Source organism: Tursiops truncatus, chromosome 13 (assembly GCF_011762595.2).
Source record: "Tursiops truncatus isolate mTurTru1 chromosome 13, mTurTru1.mat.Y, whole genome shotgun sequence".
NCBI lineage: Eukaryota > Metazoa > Chordata > Mammalia > Artiodactyla > Delphinidae > Tursiops > Tursiops truncatus.
Window position 1 is genome coordinate 14,912,104 of NC_047046.1, and position 21,713 is coordinate 14,933,816.

The following is a 21,713-nucleotide window of genomic DNA, read 5'->3' on the forward strand; positions in this document are numbered from 1 at the left end:
GCTGAGTGATGGCCATTCTGAGAATCCAGCTACCGGAGGCTGCCCTTGACCTTCCCAGGACCCCCAACAGGGGCTGAGGAGAACAGGGCTTAAAGCAGGACAGAGGCCAGGACAGGTTTTGACCTCTGGGTGTGTGGGGATAGTGTGAACTCCTTCACATCCAGGAAGTGCACTGCACCCTCTGCCCCCAGACTCTACGTGTCTCCCTCCCACCGTCCAGTCCCAGCTGCAAGCCTGTCCTGGTGGGAGGAAGGGGACCGACTGCCAGCTTTGGGGCGTTCCCACCTGAGCAACCGACCCACCCTCTGAGCCTGACTTTCCTCATCTGCAAAATGGAGATTCCAGCAGAACCCACTCAGGACTTGCCCACATGCTCTTGGCTCATCCGCACACTAGCTGGGACTCTAGTACCCGGGTCTGTCCCTTCCAACTCAATGCTCCTGGTCCACTGGAGGCGCTCAATAAAGGTTTATTACATTAAAAATACATCACTAGGCCTCAGGCACTCAGGGCTCACACCCATGTGGCCACCACCTCTGAATCCAGAACACAGCAGCAGCAGCCGAGTTGCCAACTCAGATCGTGGCCTGCCTGGCCTTGCTGGCAAACTCCTATGAACCCTTCAACACCCTGCTCAAACGTGCCCTGTCTTAGGCAGAGGCAGCTGCTGCCCCTTTGCGGCCGTATAGCAAGCATTCCTTTGCACGGACCACGGCTTCTGCAGGGAGCCCCCCAGCATCCAGCTCAGGGCCAGGCACACAGTGGTACACGGGGAACATTGCTTATGTCCATGCTTGGACCAGGTGAGGAACCACGGGGCTGTATCACCTTCCTTACAGGCTCTTCCTCATCTTGCCCTTCTTGGAGTGGGCGCCCCGGCCGAAGGCGCCCTGCTGCAGCTCCCGGGCGCGGCGCCGGTTGCGGGCAGAGAGCTGCTTGAGGCCTCCACGCTGCAGGAAGCGCAGCTTCTGGGCTCGGCACCGCTGCTTCAGGATCTGCTGCTTGGTCTTGAGCTCTGAGCGCACGCGGCCTGTGGGGGCACCAGGGGTGCGGGGCTGGGATGCACCTGCCAGGATGGAGATTCAGGGAGTTCAGGCTTTGGGTCGACTCCCAATGTCTCCTCCTCCCAGAAGCCTCCGGGATGCTCCCCTGTCCCCGCTCTCGTTCTGTGTTCACTGCTGTGGCCCCAACATGTGGCAGATGGTAAGTGCTTAATAAAGCTTAAGTAGTCTACTGTAATGGGCAATAGCATGGACCCTCTAGCCCAAACTGCCAGGGATCAAGTCCCAGCTGTGACCTCTTGGACCTGGGGCCAACTACCTTACTTCTCTGTGCCTCAGTTTCCTCTCCTATGAATTACGAATAAGAACACCTACCTCGTAAGTCCTAATGTGGAGTAAATGGGTTACTATGTGTGCAGGGTTCAGAACAAGGCCTAGCCCACAGTATGGCCTCCTAAGTGTAACTATTACAATCATAAATCATTCAACAAAGGCTTTTCAGTGCCTCCTCTATGCCAGGCACTGGGGACCCAGACAGACTCTAAACCCTGTCTCTCTGGACTACATGCTCTAGGCTTGTTAGATGAAAACAGGCTGTAGCTTAACCTTCCTCTGGCAGGAGAGAAATCAGAGAAGGCCAGCGAGGGGAAGGGACTTATCCAAGGTCACCCAGCAAAGCGGCACCAGCAGCAGCAGCAGTGGTTGGTGGCCCCGCCCGCCACCTCCCGGCTCTCTGGGCGGGCAGGTCTGCCCCCCAGCCCCTGGCTCCCCACTAAGGCCTGGCCCCTCCTCTTCTGTACTCACTTGCCTCACCCAGCTCCTCCCCTCCCACAGCAGTGGCCTTGCAGGGCTCCCACACAGATGGCCATTAAGGCGGCCCCAGATGTCTCCACAGGGGCCAGGCCACCTGTCAGGGACCCCCACACACACACAGTGAGGACAAAGCACAGGGGGAGAACAGCTGCTTTTTCCCGAAGCTCACAGGCCATCCTCACCACCCCGGGTCCAGCAAGCCCACAGCAGCAGCCGGCTTCACTCCAGATAAAACTGGGAGCTGAGGACTGAGGGATGAGGGGGTCCGGGGGAGGCAGGGACACGCCCACAGAAAGACAAAGAGAGGAGGAGAGACAGAGACTGGGAGGGGTGTGTGTGTGCGCGCATGCGTGTGCATGTGTGCGTGGAGAGAAAGGAACAGGAACAATGAGAGAGATGGAGAGAGATACAGAAAGACAGAGACAGATGGGGAGAAACAGAGACAAAGAAAGAGACAGAGAGATGGACAGGGATACAGAGTCAGAGGCAAAAAGAGAAACAGAGACCTGGAGAGAAAGACACCTACAGAACAACAGAGAGAGGATGCGTCGGAGAAAATCCAAGACAGAAACAGGGAGAAACAGAAGAGGTATCCACCGTCAGAGGAAATGTCAACGAGGACAGGGGGAACGTGCAGAGAACAGAGGAGGCCCTGGGAGAGGCAGAGTAGAGGGCCACCTGGAGCCGTGACAGACAGCGTCCCCAGGCTGAAGGACACAGACTCGGATGCTGAAGAGGCAGTGAGCAGCCCTGCGGGCTCGGGGGAGACAAGCAGGGCCAGGGCCCAGCGGAAAGAGGCCCAGGACAGGTTCAAGCTCCCCAACCCTGGCGGGGGTGGCCGGGGGAGGCAGCAGGCAGGCGGGGGACCCAGGGCCAGTCACTGCGACTTGTTTCCTGGCCTGAAAGCCGGCCATTCTCAAGTCTTCTCGCCCCCAGGTCACGTGCGGCGAGGCTCCAGCACGCAGCCTGGCCCCAGACAGCAAGCGGGAGCCCCTCTCTGACAGCAAGCTTGGCCCCAAAGGTGGGGCTGCAGTGGGACGGGCCCAGGCTCCAGTCTCCTCCCTTCAGAGTCACGAGTGTCACCACTCCCCAGGTGCTCCTCTGCCCTGAGGGGCTGACCGAGGTCCTGGCACGCGGGGCAGCTGGCCCAAGCCGAGGTCACTGAGCACAAGCTCCTGCAGCAGAGCTGAGTTCAAATCCCACCTTAGCGTGTCACCCACTGAGGGACCCAGGCCAGATCAAGGGGACCAAGCCCCCAAGATGACCAAATGTGCTCCTTGGCAACCTGCGTTTTAAGGACGATCCTACCCCGGCTCTCACCTTGCCCTCGGCCGCGCTTACCACCTCTTCGCTCTGGGCCACGCCGTTCAAATGTCCCTTCTTCTTCTGAGTCACGATCATCAATTTTCTGCTTCTGTTTCCACTTTTGGTAGCTGGGAGGCTGCATTAAGGAAGCTGCGTGCAGCATCCAGAGAAAGATGCCCTAGACAACCGTGGGCTGGGAGCAGGGCCCCCCCCACCCACCCCCCAGAGGATATAGGCCTTACCTATAGGGGGTCTGGTGGCTGAATCCGCTCGACCCCGCCCCCCCTCTAGCCCCCACCTGTAGGAGCTGGGGTGGTTGAGGAGCCAGACCACGCCCCTTCCTGACCCCGCCCCCCACCCACAATAGATGTGGATATAGAAGGCACTTGGCTCCACCCCCTCTGCCCCCCACCCCGCTCCAGGATACAGGTCCCTCTTGTAGGAGCTGCTGATATAGCGGCCACTCTCCGTCTTGATCTTTTTCTTGTCCTCCTGTCCCGACTGTCCCACAAACCGCTTCTTCTTCCGGTCCCTGTGGGAAGAGTTGGGAGGTGTGCTGTGGAGGGAGGTGGCCCGCTTCCCCTCCGGGCCTGTTTCCCCCTGACCCTCTCATTGGGTTGTTGGAAGATTCAAGGAAAGCAGCGTGCCGGGCGTCTGGCAGGCAGCAGGTGCCCCATAAAGGCCCGTTCCCTGGCCCTCCTCACCACTCCCTGGCAGCCCAGGTCTCAAAAGGCAGTGTGGCAGTCAGGGGATTAGCTCCAACCTGGGGGCCTGGGTCAGGGACAAGGGACCCTGGAGGGTTCCCAACCCCCACCTGGCCGCCTCCTGGCTCTGTGACCCTGGGTTGAGCCACATCACTTCTCCAGAACCAGAGTCCAAATGGGCAAACTGGGTCATGAGCCCCTGTCTAGCAAGACTAGCCCCCCAAAAGGACAGATGGGGTCAAGATCCCTGTTGTGTATGACCAAATGGGGGCAGGACAGGGTGGGCGTCATAATCTGTGCTGAGGACCAAATGAGGGGTGAGGATGTCATAATTCCTGCTCTAGGGGATCAAACAGGAGTTAGGATAGGAGGGGGTCACCTTTTGTGGGGACCAAGCGGCAGACAGGCGGGCATGGAAGAGGTGTGCCCACTGGCTCACTCACCACTTGAGCTGCTGCTGGCCCTTGGTCAGGCTCTGGCCTTCGTCCCCCATCAGGTCCAAGACAGCGCCAGCCACCTGCTGCTCGAAGGTACCCCCGTCCCCACCGATGCTCAGGCTGCAGAGGGAGGGTGGGGAGATACCACGGGGTTGGGAGGGGGGCCCATCAGGCCCGCCTGCCCCACCCGGGACCAGCGGCCACTCACCCCCGCTCGCTGTCGAAGTCCTTGGGCCGGTAGGGGATGTAGAACACCTGGTCCCGCTGCCGGGCCTCCTCCCTCCGCCTCTTGGCTCCTCGGTTGGGTCCTGGCTGCTGCCGCTTCCGGCCCACAACCTCTGTGAAGAGGTCCTGGTGGACCGGGGCCCAGTGTCACCTGTAGGCCCCAGGGAGTGGACTGGCCTCCCCACCCACCAGCCCAGCTAGGGTTGAGGGTCAGGGGCTGCTGGGACTTTGAAAGCTTGGTGTTGCCATTGAGACCCTCCGTTTCCTCATCTGCACATGCAGCACAACCCCTGCCTCAAGCACCAGCAGAGGCAGGACAGGTGGGAGTGGGGGAGGGCAGAGTGCCAACTAGGATGAGACCCACCACGTTCCAGTCCCAGCTTGGTCCCCCAGATCATCTGACCAAGGCAAGGCCCTGTCCCTCTCTGGGTCTGGACTTGCTCTCTATGACGTGGACTAGTCCAGGGGTTTTCAAGTGCATTTTTTTGTCTACTGTACCCTCTGTCCAAATCAAACATAAGATGAGCAGGCCCAGGGCCCTACCCACCAGGCGAACGGGACACTCTGGCCCCCCAGCCCTGCTTTTCGCCATGAAGACCCAGTGCCTGACCCTGCCTGAGTCATGCCCCCACTGCCACCAACAGTCCCGGCTCTGCCCCTTCCCACCTGCCGGACCCCAAGCTGAGGCAAGGCGATGATGATGACAATGACAGGGCTACCTAGGCTTGTGGGAATCCTCCACGTACCATCCTGAATCTGCCCAGCGGACCCAGGGGCGGGTACCACAGTCACTTGGCTGCAAAGCCCTAGTCCACAACATTCTGAAAACAAACTTTCCTGAGATTCACTTGGTGGCAAAAGCTGACCTGAGCTGAAAAGAGGCTTTGTCCATCCTCTCAGTGTGGGTCTCACTGTGGAAACTGATGCATTTGACGACCGTGACACCCCAGACCCTGCTGAGGGTGTTACATCATACACAGTGGACCCACCGTAAAGATTCTGAATCCTGAATCACATCTGGCCCCCAGGGCTTCAGGCAAGGAATGGTGGACGAGACTATGATCCCATTCCGCAGATGGGGAGGCTGAGGCTGGGTCACTGATTTCCACAAGTGTCGGAGATGGGACTGGAATCACTGCATCCACCCCCAGTGACTGCTCAGAGCCCTGAGGTCTGCCCCATGGGCTGCTGGGACTTGACCCATGCTCCCCCAGCCCCAGGCCAGACGCCAGGGTCCCCAGGGTGGGGCCTGCACCTCCACACTGTCTCCTGCCGCCTCCTCCTTCTCAGGCTGCTCCTCCTGCGGTGCTGGGAGGCTCGGGGCTGGGATGGCCGGGCCCTCCTGCTGCTCCTGCCGCTTCTGCCGCTTCTGCCGCTTCTGCCGGAAGCTGGCGATGCATTTACGATCCTTCTGCCGCTTGGCACGCATCACCTGGCTGCTCAGGTCCCGGCTGGAAGCGTTGATCTCAAAGATGGTCTGTGGAGGGGACACCCAAGGCCTTCACCCACTGGCCGCTTCTTCCCCAACTCTACCATCCCCAGCTTGGTGTGCTCTGTCCAGCATTCCTCCCAATTCCCTTACACTAGTTACCTGCTTTTCACAATTACAAAGGGAGGCCCAGAGAAGGCGAGTAGCCTGCCTAAGGTCACACAGCTGGGACAAGCCAGATTTGGGATTTCAACCCAGGTTCATTGGCTCCAAAACCAGTGCCCTTAACCACAACAGGCTCCAGCCCCTTTTTCCTGACGCTGGCTGGCAGGCCTTTCCTGCTTTTGGGTACACCTCCCAAGATGGGGCACCCGATAGGAATCAGGAGGAGAGGAGAGGCTATCGAAAGCCAGCTCCTCAGGCCTCTGACAGCCTAGGGTGTGTCACTGCCCTCTGTGAGCCTCAGTCTACCCAACTGTATGGAAGGGGTGGGAAACCTGCTGTGGACCAGCAGGGATGGTTCCAGAACAAGGGGTGGCTACAGAGGTGCTGACACGGCCAGAGCCGCGGGTTGAGAAAATCCCTGCTGGGGACCTGCAGGGGGTCAGGAGCTCAACCGGAGCCCCGAGGCCCCGCACTCACCGCCCGGGAGCGGTAGTTCCTGATGCTGTCCACCAGCCGCAGCTGCTGCAGCTCCTCCTCCTGGAAGCACGAGCCTGGGGGGGACGGAGGGACACGTGAAGCTGCAGTGGGCTCCACGGGGCCTGCCGCCAGCCCCCGCCCGCCCGACGCAGGGACTCACTGAAGAGGGGGTGCAGGCCCAGGCCCGAGAGGTCCAGCTCCTTGGCCCTCTTGATGGACTCGGGTGAGGGCGCCGGCCGTGAGCGCACATACTGCTGCTGGGCGTTGTCGGCCACGCGGCCCAGGCCCCGAAGCTCCAGCGACGTCTCCAGGCTGGTCCGCAGACCGCAGTCCTCATCGTCCACCACGCCCTGCGGCACCCGGCCCAGCACGCCGTCCCCGCCGCCCGCACCTGCCTCCCCCCCAGGAGCTCGGTCAGAGGCCTGGTCAGAGGCCTTCCGGCCCAGCCACCTGCCCAGGGCCCCACCTCCCCTCCCCAGCCCCACTCTGGGTCCTGAATTACAAAATAATCCCCACAACAGAAACCATCACTTACCGAGCAGCTCCTACTGCTTTTACAAGTACAGTTTTATGGAACATGGCCCCATCTACTCATTTCTGTGTTGTCTGTGACTAATTTTGCACTACAAGGGCACGGGTGAGGAGCTGCCACGGATCATGTGATCTGCAGAGCCTAAGATATTTACTATCTGGCTCTTTACTGACTTTAAATTACAGGAATCTTGGGCTTCTCTGGTGGTGCAGTGGCTGAGAGCCCACCTGCCGATGCAGGGGACACGGGTTCGTGCCCCGGTCCGGGAAGATCCCACGTGCCGCAGAGCGGCTGGGCCCGTGAGCCATGGCCGCTGAGCCTACGCATCCAGAGCCTGTGCTCCGCAGCGGGAGAGGCCACAACAGTGAGAGACCCGCGTACCACAAATAAATAAATAAAAGAATCCGCCTGCCAATGCAGGGGACACGGGTTCGAGCCCTGGCCCAGGAAGATCCCACATGCCACGGAGCAACTAAGCCCGTGAGCCACAACCACTGAGCCTGCGCTCCAGAAACCGCCAGCCACAACTCCTGAAGCCCACGCGCCTAGAGCCCATGCTCTGCAACAAGAGAAGCCACCGCAATAAGAAGGCCGCGCACCGCAACGAAGAGTAGACCCCGCTCACCGCAACTAGAGAAAGCCTGCATGCACAGCAACAAAGACACAATGCAGCCAAAAATAAATGAATAAAATAAATAAATTTAAAAAAAAAACAACAGGGATCTTCCCCTGGGGTCAAGTTCCCAAGCCAGGACAGCTTGGCCCACCTCCAACCCCCATCCATACCATGAACTCCAGGGGGGACCCCAGCCCCTCCCCAGCCTCCACTCACCGGAGAGCTCCTCGTGGGGACGGGCGAGGGTCAGGGCATGGCCCAGGAACAGGTGCAGGTCCAGTAGGTAGGGGACCTCATCTGGGGCCACCAAGGAGTAGGCCGTGCCGCTTCGGCCAGCCCGGGCCACACGGCCTGCGGGAGAAGGTAGTCAAGCAGGAGCAAAGGCAAAGGACCCCACAGCCCAGCACGAGTCCCACGTGCCAGACCCTAAAGGTACAAGCCAGGCCACAGCCCCACCTCCTTCAGCAGTGTCCCACCTACGAAAGAGGGCAAGGCAGTGACAGTCACCAGGGCTACCTGCCTGAGAGTACGTGAGTCCCCATGGTGCTCTGGGAGGCTGGCAGGAATAGAGGCAAGACACTGCTCTTTATCAGCATCACAAGTTTCAGCATCCCCACTTTGGGGGATTTTTATCCACAGAAATAACCCAGGGTGCAAAGATTCACCCACAGGACACCTACTCCAGCTCTGCCCAGAACAGCCCCCAAATGGAAACCACTTAAAGACTTAAGGACAGAGAGTTAGTTAATTAGCTGATGACCACATGGTGGGAATTACACAGCTAAGCAAAGGAGTTGCGAGCTGTGGCCCCTGGCCAAATCCAGCGCCCCCCCCCCCCGCCCCCGCAAGCCTGTGTAAATAAAGTTTTATTGGCACACGGCTGTGCTCCTTCATTTACATATTGCCTGTGGCTGCTTTCATGCTCCCAGGGCTGAGATGTCTAAGAGACTAAACGGTTCCAAAGCCTAAAATATTTACCATCTGGCCCTTTACAGGAACAATTTGCTGACCCGTTACAGAATGATGCTTAAATGGTGAATGAAAAACATGCATGATGTATACAGAGGCAAGAAGAATGTCCAGGGTGATTCTAATTTTGTGGTCAGTCAGTCCATGAATAGCATTACGCTTTGGCTTGTTTCTGCATCTTGCAGAAACCAAGTGTCACCACATTCGGAAGATTCGTTTGCGGTAGTCCGATTCACACTGCTGGTCACGCGGCACATGAGAAATTCCCTTTGGGGGTTCTGAGGACGCCTCAGGGGATGTGCAGGGCCAGCCCTCCCAAAGCAACAGAATTCAGGGCACAGCATGCAGCTGCCAACAGGGAGAAGAGGATGGAGACCCAGGTGGAGGCCTCCCTCGCACCCTGAAGGTCTGCCCACCGCCAGCCCACTGTGGGCAGCCAGAATTTACTCATTTGACGATGTTCAATCATCCGCAGAACAATTCCAAGGAACTTGCCCGCCAGATGCTTCTCTCACACGCACTTATTTAACTTACTTGTATTTATAAACATGGCACGCGCATTTATGAGTTAAAAAAAGACAAAGAAAGTAGGCTGGTGGTTACCAGGGGCTGGGGGAGGTGGAAGAGGGAATGAGTTTAATGGGTCCAGGGTTTCAGTTTGTCAAGACGAAAATGTTCTAGAGGTGGAAGCTGGGTGATGGTTGCACGTTAGTATGAATGTACTAAATGCCACTGAACTTACACCTGTAAGTGGTAAAAATGGTAACTGTATGTTATGTATATTCCACCACAATTGAAGAAAAGAATGCCAGTGGCCCCACTTTGCTACGTCTGAGACACCTGACCAGTTCGTAACCTCCCTGCTTTGGTTTCCTCATCTGTAAGATGGAGCTGACGCTGCTGATACCCACTGCACAGGGTTGTTGTGAAGACCAGTGGAGCAAGTAGAACACGTGGACCAGGGCCCACCAAGAGTGCTGGGTGAGCACCTGTGGCCGTCACATCACCAGTGAGGGGAGGGTGACTTCCTGCCTTCTCGGTGCTTTGCTCCACTTTCAAATTTTCCTACTACGTGCGGGCCTTACTTTTTTTTTTTTTTTTAGAGGTACGCGGGCCTCTCACTGTTGTGGCCTCTCCCGTTGCGGAGCCAACAGGCTCCGGACGCGCAGGCTCAGCGGCCATGGCTCACGCGCAGCCGCTCCACGGCATGTGGGATCTTCCTGGACTGGGGCACGAACCCGTGTCCCCTGCATCGGCAGGCAGGCTCTCAACCACTGCGCCACCAGGGAAGCCCGGGCCTTACTTTTATAACTGAAAAATTAAATGGAGTGAGCTGGCCTGGGTGGGCTGAGGGGAAGGTGGGGCCCAACAGGCTGACGGGACAAGGCCGGGAGTCAGGAGACTGTCTGCAGTTGATGGAGCAGGAGGCAGAGGGGGGTCGGGATGCTGTTTAAAGGCTGCTCCCAGGAGAGGAGCTAGAAAGAGCGAGCTGTAGGGAGACGACTGTGGGGAGGAGGGGCCGCGTCATCAAGGTCCTGATGGGAAAGCTAAGCACCAGCCTGGGGAACCCAGAAAGCGGGAGCATCCCCTCCTTAGAGTCTAGGGCTGCCCACTAGAGCGGGCCTGGGCCACGCTCCCCAGAGACTCCGATTTACTGGTGCCCTCCCTGGGCCTCAGTTCCCCACCTGCAGTGGCAGGAGTTGAGCCCTGTGCCCTCAGCTCCCGCTGGGACCGCCCCCCCGGTGCCCAGTGCAGCCACAGGCTCCTTACCCACGCGGTGCAAGAAGAGCTTGCCCTTGGCGGGGAAGCTGTAGTTGATGACGTTGTCCAGCAGTGGGATGTCCAGGCCCCGGGCTGCCAGGTCAGTCACGATGAGGGCCGAGCACTTGCCGTGCATGAACTTGGCCAGGTTGATCTTGCGGGCCGTCTGGTCCAGGGCACTGTAGATGTGGGCGCAGCTCACCCGCTGGGCCGTCAGCAGCTGCCCAGAGTGAAGACCAGAGGGAGGGAAAGGGGTGAGGAGACGGACAGGGGAGAGGACAGGAGGCTGGGCCGTGGCAGTGGGCGCCACGACATGGCGGTAAGACCACGGGCTCTGGAGTTGGGCGCCCTCAATATAAACCCCAGCTCAGCTGGGTGACCTCGGTTTGGTCTTCATCAGTATAAATGGGGCTCATATCACCTCTCACCTCTGCAGGGTTGTCTGAATGTCAAAAAAAGATGGCACGTGCAGAGGTCTCCCTCAGGGAGGCTGCAAGTGCCACCCCAAGACACAAGTCTCATCCTGACTCTGCCACTAACAGGCTTTGTGACCTGCCCAAGTTCCCTAACCTCTCTGTGCCTTCACTTTCCTTGTCGGTAGAACAGGGAGAATAACAGTTGCCCCTCTGTAGCTTTGTTATGAGAATTAAATGAGCCAATACACATACAGTGCTGAGAACAGGGCCCGGAAAACAGGAAGCACCGTGAAAGTGTTAACTGCTCTTTAAAAACTACTACTTTGGTTTTATTCATCAGTGACCCCAGTAGCTACACAGAGGAAGCACCGGTAAATGTGTGTCATATAAGTGAAACCCAGTGAACTGTGTCCTCAGATAACAGAACTCAGGTGTGGTTGACCCAAGGCGGCCGCATTGACTCAGGAGGGGCCCTGGCAGCCTTGGGGGTTCGTGGACCTCTTCCCAGGAGGGTCACAGATATACACGTGTGGAAAAGCTCATCGAGCTGCTCATGTAAGATCAGGGCACTTTACACAGGTTACAGCGTGCAGGCTATTCCTCAATTGAAAAACGTGAAACACATGGGACACTAAATATCTACAGAAAAATGACAGGACGGCTGGGATACACTTCAAAATACCCTGCATGGAACGGGGAATATTAGATGAATCAAGACTGGATGTGAGTTGATAACTGAGTACCTGAGAGCTCATTATGCTGTCTTCTGACTTTGCTACATGTCTGAAATTTTTTTATAAGAAAAACTTAACAGAATAAAAAAGCACAGAGCGCTGGCCAGGCCTCAGCCCTGCTCTGGTGCTGCTCTCTGGTGGCTGAGCATGGAACCGCAGCTCAGAGGTGGTGATGCAGTCCGTGCTGGTCCCCAGGCCCGGGGCAGGTGCGGGCCTCCCCCAGCTCACCTCACTGAGATACTCCGCGTGGTGCTTGGTGGCCACAAATACCACTGTCTGGTCCTGGGGCCGCACCAGGCTGCGCAGCAGGTGGAGCAGCACAGCAGCCTTGGCATCCTCCCGCACGAGGAAGAAGGAGGTCTGCAGGGAGAAGGGTCACTCGGTTGGCTCACGGGGTCCAGGCCATGGGCCGGGAAGGGGCACGGGTGGAGCCTCACCTTGAGCTGCTCGTTGAGTTTGGAGTCCACGTCTAGCCGGATGAGCACGGGCTCCATGAGGCCTGAAGTGGGCAAGAGAGGAGGATGGGAGGGGGAGTCGCTGAGGGACAAGCCCCTCCCAGGCGCCGACACGCGTCCCAGCCCCCGGCCCCACTCCTGTGGCTCCCTCACCAGCCCGGGCGAACTCCACCAGCAGCTTGGGCAGCGTGGCAGAGAACAGGACAGTCTGGTGGCCCCCAGGGAGGCGGGCAATGATTTCCTGCAGCTGCTCTGCGAACCCCATTTCAAAGAGCCTGGGAGGGCAGAGGGCAGCACAGGGTCAGGAGAGGGGCTTCCATTCCAGTGAGTTCCAAACCTGTCATCCTTGCCCCCAACACACTTTCTGTTACGTGGACAAGTGCTTCCTAAACTCAGCTCACTTTTTCGCTATTCAACAACCTCATCCTAAGCAATAATGACCTTGAAATCTTAGGTCTGGTCTCAGTTATGTTTCTTACAAATTCATGTTGAAATAAATGACAGCAGCCCTCACTCTGGGCCAGGCATGGTTCTAAGCACTTTATAAAATATCAACCCCTTTAGTCCTCACGGCAGCCCTGTGAGGTACATGCTATTTTATCCCCACTTTGTAGGTGAGGCCACCAAGGCCTGCAGACCCTCAGGGATTTACCCAAGTTCATAGAGCTGGGATTTGATCCCACCTGTCTGGCTCCAGTCCGTGCTTTCAACCTTGTGCTATTTTTTATCTCTTTCAAATCATGTGTTTGTTGTTTTACTATTCTTTTCAATATTCCTAAAAGTAATACAAAAGAAAAAAACTGTTGGTCCAGGGAGCCCCATCAGCTCTGGCACTGCCTACAGTCTGTGGCCCTCTTTGGGGAAACGCTGCTTTGATCTCGACTGCATAGGTCTCTTCTGGCAGAGCCCTTCCTCCTGGCCAACCCTGACACAAGTGCCCGGGGATGCACCTGCAGCCTTACCTGTCAGCCTCATCAAATACCACATATTCCACGCTCTGCAGCTTTAGGTTCATCTCCACAGCCACATGCACCAAGCGCCCAGGGGTAGCAATGATTCTGGAAGTGATTGTGCAGGCCAGGTCACCCAGGGCCAGGGCACCAGCATAGCCCTCCTCTCACTCCCCAGACCCTGGCCATCTGGGAAGGGACCCCAGAGCATCTTCCCCAATCCACACACTCACATGTCGGGATTTTCGTGCAGGGCTGCAAACTGGTCTTCCATCCTAGGAAGAAGAAGAGGTGTTAGCTTGATAGAACAGGTCTCTTTTATCTCTCTCCCTTCCCATCTCCAAATGCTCAGCTGAGTCCCACACCTTGACCCCAGGCTCAGAAATGGGGAAAAGCTATTGCTGAGCTACTAGGCAAAAGCATTGCCCTGACAAGAACTACAAGTTCAAACACACAAAAGGACTGATAACAACAAAGTTCTCCAAAGATAGACTCAGCCACGGAACCCATCTCATTCACTCCGTTCATACTTTGACCCACAGCACCACCTAGCAACTAACCCTGGAACTGCCAGCTCCACCTAGAAGCAGGTTTCCTGGATCTGTGTCCTTGTTCCCAAACCGTTTGAGCACACATCCCTAACTTTAGTTCTCCTCTGAAAACACCCCTGGGACACCTGTAGGAACCAGGAGTCAGAATTCTGGGCCAGGTCCAGCTTATGGAGGTATTTCTGACAGTCACAACAATAGAGATAATAAATTATAATGTAGGCAAAAGAGCACTGAAAAACAAAACACTCTCAGTGAGAATCAAAAACGACTGGTGACAGTGATATTCTGAGAAAAGAATGAGGAAGGGGCTGCGCTTTGAGGGAGAAACTGTGGGGCGGGGCGCAGGGGTTCTAATCTTAGCTCTACTACCAGACCACTGTGTGGCTCTCTGAGCCCATCACTTCCTCAGTTAGCTCATCTGTAAAACAGGTGTGGTGCCTGCTACCTTAGAAGGATGGGGCAAGCACATCAGGAAAAATATAGTATTCTGCAGATTTGAGCTATTACAAACGTCCTCCATCTGTGTGCATCCCACTTTAAATAGCCCCAAATCAAGCATATTAAAACATACACAACTAAGTGACCCATTTGGGTGACCCAGTGCACTACCAGCTCTCTTTTAGAAGCATCAGAACCTGTGTCAGAGTTTTGTGTGTGAAATTCCTTTCGGTATTTTACTGTATATTTCCCCTTGTTGGTACTTTAAGAATGTGCAGAGAAGTTGCTGTTATTAATGAGCAGCGCAAGCTCAGTCCATCTGATGGAGAGGCACGGGGCACGTTTGCTTTGGGGGACCACTGCACAGGGCACCGAGGGGGCTCTTACTTGTCCCCGCCCAGTATCAGGGCAGTCTTGAGGCCAGTGAACTTGCCCAGCTGTGGAGAGAAAGAAAGAGAGATTGAGAGCCAACGATGGGAGCTGACTCAGCCCACTCGGGCCTCACTGACTGGTCCCAGCTCAGCCCAGCCACCCTGTCCCTGCGCCCGGACATACCTCCTTGGTGAACTTCATGGTCTGCAGGGCCAGCTCTCGGGTGGGTGAGAGGATGAGGGCGCGGGCCCCGGTCTGGGCGCTGCGGGTCTTGAGCCTCTCGAACATGGGGATGAGGAAGCAGGCCGTCTTACCACTGCCTGTCCGGGCCATGGCTACCACATCCTTGCCATCCAGGATCACTGGGATGGTCTGCAGGGGAATGAGCGGGGGAGGGGAGGGGTCAGCTCCTGCACCCAAGCACCACATGATCCAGAGCTTCAAGTCTGCAGGGAGTGGGCAAACCAGAGCATCTCAGCGAAAGGGATGGGGCCTGTCCCCCAGCCCCGATCCCACTCTTGCTAAAGCCTGTTTGCACACCTCCGGGGATGAGCAGCCTGTTACCCCCAACTCTTTCTACTGTTGGAACAACCTTCTTCAGGTTAAGCCAGACTCTATCTCCCCATCTAGTCACCCTCCTCAGGATCCCAGAGAAACGTTATCTCTCTCTTGGCTAAATGTCTGAGGACAACAAAGATGAGACCCAGGTGATGATGGGGTGCCTGCGAGTTGCCCGGGCAGGGACTCAGCAGTGGGCAGCTTAAGTGGCAAAGAGGCACAGGGTCGAACCTCTGCTCTGCCGTGCCTGACTTTCTCCACCTGTGAAATGGGCAGGCTCGTGGGGCTTCGGCCAGAGTAAGAGGGGACGACAGATATGACAGATGGGACAAGGGGTGGAGGTCAAGAGGCCAGGCAGGAGGGCCAGGTTGGCCATCCCCACCTCCCGACCTGCATCAGCTTCCCCGCCCCGTACCTTCCTCTGGATGGGTGTTGGCACCTTGTAGCCCTTCTTCATGATGCCTTTGAACACTGGGTAGCTCAAGCCTGGGAAAGACATGGGAATGGCCAGGGGGCTAGAGGAGCCCCTATGACACATGACAGAAAACTACACAGGACAAATGACAGTTTCATCAACAAATAAATAGCAAGAAAAAAAGAAAAGTGATAGAGCAAAGCTGATCGGTTAACTGAGACTTAGAAAACAAATCTACTGATTGTGGGGTATGAACCACATTTGGATTCTGATTTGAAAGCTTTTTTTTTTCACTGACATAACAATTTTAATGGACAAAACAAACCAAAAACAACCCACCTTAATAAGCATTTTACAAACGAAGCTGTATAAATGGCTAATAAGTCTATGAAAAGCTGGCCAACATCATTAGTCACTAGAGAACTATCAATACGAATGAAAACCACAATGAGCTACCACTACGCGCTCAGCAAAACAGCTAAAAGGAAGAAAGATCACAATTTTAGGTATTAGCACCTGGAACTTTCATTCACTGTGCTGAGAAATAATTGTGCTATGTTCATAAAATGAAATATTATACATCAATGAAACTGAACAGTTTGAAAAAGCTAATAACATGGTTAGATTTCACAAACCTAGGTTTGAAAGAGACACGCGACACGTAAATTGTCACATACTGAGTGAGTCATTTTATGTAAAGTTACAAATATAGGCAAAACAAATCTATGGTGACAGAAGTTGAACTAGTGGTTCCATTTGATGGACAGTAATAACTGGAAGGGCCACGGAAACTCTGGGGTGCTGGTAATGCTCTTTATCTTGATCTGGATAGTGGTTACACAAGTGCATTCACTTTGTAAAACTTCATTCAGCTGGACACTTATGATTTGTGCATTTTTTGTCAGTATGTTATATTCAAGTCAAAAGTTTACATTAAAAAAAAAAAGCCTGGGCTCCCCTGGTGGCGCAGTGGTTGAGAGTCTGCCTGCCGATGCAGGGGACACAGGTTCGTGCCCCGGTCCGGGAAGATCCCACATGCCGCGGAGCGGCTGGGCCCGTGAGCCATGGCCGCTGAGTCCGAGCAACCGGAGCCTGTGCTCTGCAACGGAAGAGGCCACAGCAGTGAGAGGCCTGTGTACCACACACACAAAAAAAAGCCCATCTTTTTTTTTCTTAGAATATTCAAATTTTAGTGTCATTTAATAATTTTTTTTAACATCTTTTTTTTTTTTTTGCGGTACGCGGGCCTCTCACTGTTGTGGCCTCTCCCGTTGCGGAGCACAGGCTCCGGACGCGCAGGCCCAGCAGCCGTGGCTCACGGGCCTAGCTGCTCTGCGGCACGTGGGATCTTCCCGCACCGGGGCATGAACCCGTGTCCCCTGCATCGGCAGGCGGACACTCAACCACTGCGCCACCAGGGAAGCCCTTTTTTAACATCTTTATTGGAGTACAATTGCTTTACGATGGTGTGTTAGTTTATGCTGTATAACAAAGTGAATCAGCTATACATATACATATTTCCCTGTATCTCCTCCCTCTTGCGTCTCCCTCCCACCCTCCCTATCCCACCCCTCTAGGTGGTCACAAAGCACAGAGCTGATCTCCCTGTGCTATGTGGCTGCTTCCCACTAGCTATCTATTTTACATTTGGTGGTATATATAAGTCCATGCCACTCTCTCACTTCGTCCCAGCTTCCCCTTCCCCCTCCCCGTGTCCTCAAGTTCATTCTCTACGTCTGCGTCTTTATTCCTGTGATTTGAAATATCTTAATGCCATGAGACAATGGGAGTCTGAATGCTGATGAGACCTTGGATTATATTGAGGAACTGTGTTTGTTTTAGGTGTAGGAGGGTCCTGCTCTCTTGGAGGCAGGTGGGAAGTATTTCGGGATAGAAGGAGGGGGTGCCTGGGATTCGCTTCAGAATCCTCTGGGATGGTGGCCATGAGTGGGTAGGGTGTGGATAAAACAACACCAGTGGTTAAAACTGCTGAAGCTGGTGATGGGTATGTGGAGACTCACTGTTTTCTAATTTTTATATGCTTGAAATTTTTCATAATTAAAAGAAAAAGGTGTCGGAAAGTCCCTGGTGGTCCAGTGGTTAGGGCTCCATGCTTCCACTGCAGGGGGCACGGGTTCGATCCCTGGGCGGGGAACTAAGATCCCACATGCTGTGCAGCGTGGCCAAAAGAAAAAAAAAGTTGAAAGAAAGGAAGGAAGGGAGGGAGGGAGGGAGGGAGGGAGGGAGAGAGAGACAGAGAAAGAGAAAGAAAGAAAGACAGAAAGGAAGGAAGGAAGGGAGGGAGGGAGGGAGGGAGAGAGAAAGAAAGAAAGAAGGAAGGAAAGAAGAAAGAGAAGAAGGGAGGGAGAAAGAAAGAAAGGAAGGAAAGAGGAAGAAAAGGATCTTAAGTGACAAGGGCCTGTGATGGGTGCAGGCACGGGTGTGACAGCTGAAGCACGTGGTACTGCGAGAGGGAGAAGGTGGCCTTTGGAGCCTCCATGTGACCTGGGCTTGTGGAGATGGGAGGACAGTGGGAGGCCTGGAGACAGGGAAGCACCATGGTTTTAGCTGCTTTTTGGTCAATCCTTCATCTTAGAGATTCAGAAAGGCCAAAAATAGCCACATGTAGATGTTTTGGCTTTTTCCTTTGATTTTGATGAATGTTAGCACACTTGGCTGTCTAGATTCCTTTTGTGAGCTATTTTCTTTGCCCAGTTCTCTATCGGGTGTCTGTCTTTTTCTTCTTGATTTGTAAAAGCTTTTTGTATATTAGGGTTATCAGCCCTTTGTCCCATAGTTGCAAATATTCCTGGTACAGTGTTTACTTAAGTCTACAGTGTTTTTTTGGCATACACACATCTAAATAGAAAAAAAGTCAAATAAAACAGTGCTCAGGTCACACTTAGGCTTCTTTTCCTTTCAGGTTATACAACTATTCACCTTGATGTTTCAATCTTCACTCCAGATGCTACTGATATGTAAAGAGCCAAGAAAGAGTCCGGCTTTCCTTCCGGCTGGCCAGGTGTACCAACAGCACCCAACTATCTCATCTCTTACCCTCGGCTCTGAAATGCGGCTCTGTCACGCCGCTCAATCCCCAGACATCTGAGCCTGTTACTGCACCAGCATCGCCCTGAGTCCGGCCCTAACTGTTCTCTCATCGTGTCAGGCCCATTGCCCCCACGAGAAGGCCGTGAGTGGCTTGGAGACTATCTGCTGCCTCCAACCCCCCAAACCCATCACAGTGTTGGGTCCAGAGCAGAGCACGGAAGGTCATAAGCCCCCACTGCTCCCCACACACAGAGTCCCCGGATGCCTGGCTCACCCACCCATGGACTGGAAGCCTCCCGACTTCTTCTTCTTCTTGTTCTGGGCTCGTACCATCTCCCGTGTGTCCGGCTCCACGTCCGAGGTGCATTCCGAGGTGGGGAAGGTGGGTAGGGGTCTGCCGGGTCCCAGCTGGGAGGGAGCAACAGAGAGGCAGCATCATTCCAGGTAGAGTGAGTCCACTTGGGGCAAGGAAGGGGGCTGTCCTGTTGCCAGTGCCCGCCCCTGACCTTGCTCCATTCAAGATGATGATGCTCCTGCCAGATCACATGACTTCTCTGCTAAAGGGCTCTCCTTTGACCGGACCAGGACAGGGCACAGGGTCAGAGAGCTGCTCTGCAGACAGACAGCCTGCGTTTCAATCCCAACTCTGTCACTTCCAGCTGTGAGACCTCAGACCAGGGACTTCGTCTCCCAGAGCTGCGTTCCCACATTGGGAAAATGGGGATGACAAGAGCGTATGCCTCATAGCATGTTGTGAAGACTAAATGGGTGCGTGTAAAGCTTAGAACTGTGCCCAGGTGGTGGTATCATCATAATTATCATCCTGGCCTGGCATTCAAAGCCCTCCAAACTTTAGGGAGCCAATCAAAGCATCTACTATGTGTGAGATACTAGACTCTTCCAATCTGCCCAGCTCCCCTCTCCCCAATCCCCTTTCTGATCCATCATCCCTCCCCAGCTCTGGTCTCTCTCATTCCTGTCCTCGTCTCTGCCACCCACTTGTTCTAGCAATAGCTAAATCAAACTCAGACACCGCCTCTGGGGAGTCTTCTTGGACTACAGCGCTGTCCCTTTCTTCTCAGAAATAACATTTATAAAAGCACTAATTCATAATAATGGCTAAAACTTACCTGGTACTTACTATAAGCCAGGTGCTGTGCTAAGCATTCATATAAATTAACCCACTTGGGGCTTCCCTGGTGGCGCAGTGGTTAAGAACCTGCCTGCCAATGCAGGGGACACAGGTTTGAGCCCTGGTCCGGGAAGATCCCACGTGCCGCGGAGCAACTAAGCCCATGCCCCACAGCTACTGAACCTGCACTCTAGAGCCCGCGAGCCACAACTACTGAGCCCGCGAGGCACAACTACTGAAGCCCATACGCCTAGGGCCCGTGCTCCGCAACAAGAGAAGCCACTACAATGAGAAGTCCACGCACTGCCACAGAGAGTAGCCCCTTCTCGCCACAACTACAGAAAGCACGCGTGCAGCTACAAAGACCCAATGCAGCCAAAATAAAATAAAATAAAATAAATTAAAAAAATAAATTAACCCACTTAATCCTCACAACAACTCTGTGAAGTAGGTGCTATTACTTAGTCCCTTTTACAGAGAAGGAAACTGAAGCACAAGAGGTGAAGTGACCTGCCAAAGTCACACGGCCAGCAAGGGATTTGAACCCTGGCTTCGGAGTCTATATTCTTTCCTATGAGACCCTCTATGGTCCTCCACCAACCCTCTAGGTCAGAGCTGCACCTGTCTTGTACAGTCTGTGAAGTAAGAATGGTTTTTAAATTTTAAAAGATTGTAAAAAGTCAAACAAAGAAGACAGCGACCTTATATGGCCCTGCAAAGCCAAAATATTTACCATCTGGTCCTTTACAGGAAAAGCTTGCCAACCTTGCCAACCCCCATTCTAGACACATGATAACAAAGTGCCTGGAACACACTGGTGCCCCAGCAATATTTACTGTAGAGTAGAATGTGTGAACACTGTCATTCCATCCTTTCCACAGTTTTTGAGGCATACATAATCAACAGCTTTCTACACATGTGGAAACTGAGGCACAGAGAGGTTAAGCAACTTCTCCCATGTCCCACAGCCAGTACAAGGTTGGGTTGAACTTGAACACAGGGCTGTGCCTTGGTCCATATTTACAGAGCACCTACTGTGTGAGACTCGGATGGTGTGGAATAAGGTCCCCATCTGGTCCCTGCCTCAGAGGAGCGTAGACCTCTCTCTTCATATAAAGCCCCACTCATTCATCTACTTACCCAGAGTCTTCTCTGTGCCAGGTACCCGCTAAGCACAAGGCTGTGAGAAATAATGGGCTACAACTCTTTTGCCCCCTTGGTGCTCACACCTGACCCCCCCTCATTTGCATACAGTTGGCATTCAGTAGTGGAAATAACACAGGGCCTGGAACCATACAGTCCGGGATTTGAATCCTGGCTCTCCCACTCACAAGCTGTGAGGTCTTGGTCAAGTTCCTTCACCCCTCCAGGCTTCTGTTTCCTCCTCTGGAAAATGAGTGTGACTACTTAGCTCACAGGGTTGGTGTGGGGATTAAATGATAAGGCTTGCAAAGCTCTTAGCACGGAGGATAGCACACTGTAAGCTATCTACAAACCCAAGTTTAACTTAGTTTCCCAGAGGTTTGGGGGCGTCACTGTCTCAAGCCAAGAGATGCAGCCTTCTCTTAATTCATCCTCCCAAGAATCCCCCTCTCAAAGTCTGATCTTCATCACCCGCACTTTTCATTGGACGAATGGGAACCGGGACCCGCCCCTGGCCAGGAAGTAGCCAATGAGAAGCGCGAGACCAAGAGCCGGCCCGGAAGGCCGGAAGGCCCGCAGGCCCCAGCCTCCGTAGCACAGAGGCTCGGGACGTCAGGACCCTGGGCGTGTCGGACACCGAAACACGTGCTCAGGCCGGAGGTCCTGCCCCGACCCCCGGCCAGCCGACCTCTCCCCACCCTCAGCCGTGCCCACTCCCCAGCTGGGAAAACTGAGGCCGCGGGACGCTATGCGGAGCCGGGACTCGGGCTCTGACGTATGTCCAAGCCCAGCGCTACTACCTTCTGGGCCCGGGCGTCATCTTCTGCCTGAATCTCAAACTCGCCGTCCTCCGAGTCGCTGCTGCGGGACTGAGAGGCCGCGCCCCGGCGCTTCCGGAGCCCCTTCTTCTTCCTCCACTGGGCCATGGCAGCTCGGGACCGCGGTGCGGCCGCCGGACGCGTTCCGCCAGCCATGCGGGCCGGGGCGCAGGGAACCGGGAGGGGGCGGAGTTTGCGGGTACGTACCAACGGTGCTGCAGGACGTGGGGGGGGCGCCTCTACGCG

At 55.0% G+C, this 21,713-nt stretch overlaps 1 protein-coding gene across 4 annotated transcripts; it reads right to left on the reverse strand.

Moving 5' to 3' along the window:
- Positions 1–453: 453 nt before the first annotated feature.
- On the reverse strand, positions 454–21,653 carry DDX54 (DEAD-box helicase 54). Of its 4 annotated transcripts, none has more exons than XM_033836977.1 (20): positions 21,450–21,653; positions 18,653–18,782; positions 15,324–15,394; positions 14,534–14,722; positions 14,366–14,415; positions 13,223–13,264; positions 13,002–13,097; positions 12,193–12,314; positions 12,022–12,083; positions 11,813–11,944; positions 10,444–10,654; positions 7,921–8,055; positions 6,717–6,947; positions 6,557–6,630; positions 5,741–5,962; positions 4,469–4,611; positions 4,267–4,380; positions 3,547–3,651; positions 3,156–3,247; positions 454–1,066 (listed from the first exon to the last, which is right to left on the reverse strand). In XM_033836977.1, the coding sequence occupies exons 1-20, from the start codon at positions 21,621–21,623 to the stop codon at positions 834–836; spliced, it is 2,628 nt and encodes an 875-aa protein (XP_033692868.1). In that variant the 5' UTR covers positions 21,624–21,653; the 3' UTR covers positions 454–833. The 4 variants fall into 4 exon arrangements, with proteins under 4 accessions (XP_033692868.1, XP_033692867.1, XP_033692869.1 ...); XM_033836976.2 differs by having other exon boundaries at positions 3,135–3,247; positions 21,450–21,652; XM_033836978.2 differs by having other exon boundaries at positions 3,135–3,247; positions 18,705–18,782; positions 21,450–21,605.
- Positions 21,654–21,713: the final 60 nt, after the last annotated feature.

Bases quoted from the DNA above. Each gene is read 5' to 3' on its own strand.
- DDX54 (XM_033836976.2), bottom strand. From the start codon at position 21,623: ATGGCTGGCGGAACGCGTCCGGCGGCCGCACCGCGGTCCCGAGCTGCC. The intron at 11,945-12,021 runs GTGAGGCTCCAC...TTCTCCCTGCAG, and splicing joins AACTCAACGAGCAGCTCAAG to ACCTCCTTCTTCCTCGTGCG. The intron at 5,963-6,556 runs GTGAGTGCGGGG...TCCCCTCCACAG, and splicing joins GGAACTACCGCTCCCGGGCG to ACCATCTTTGAGATCAACGC.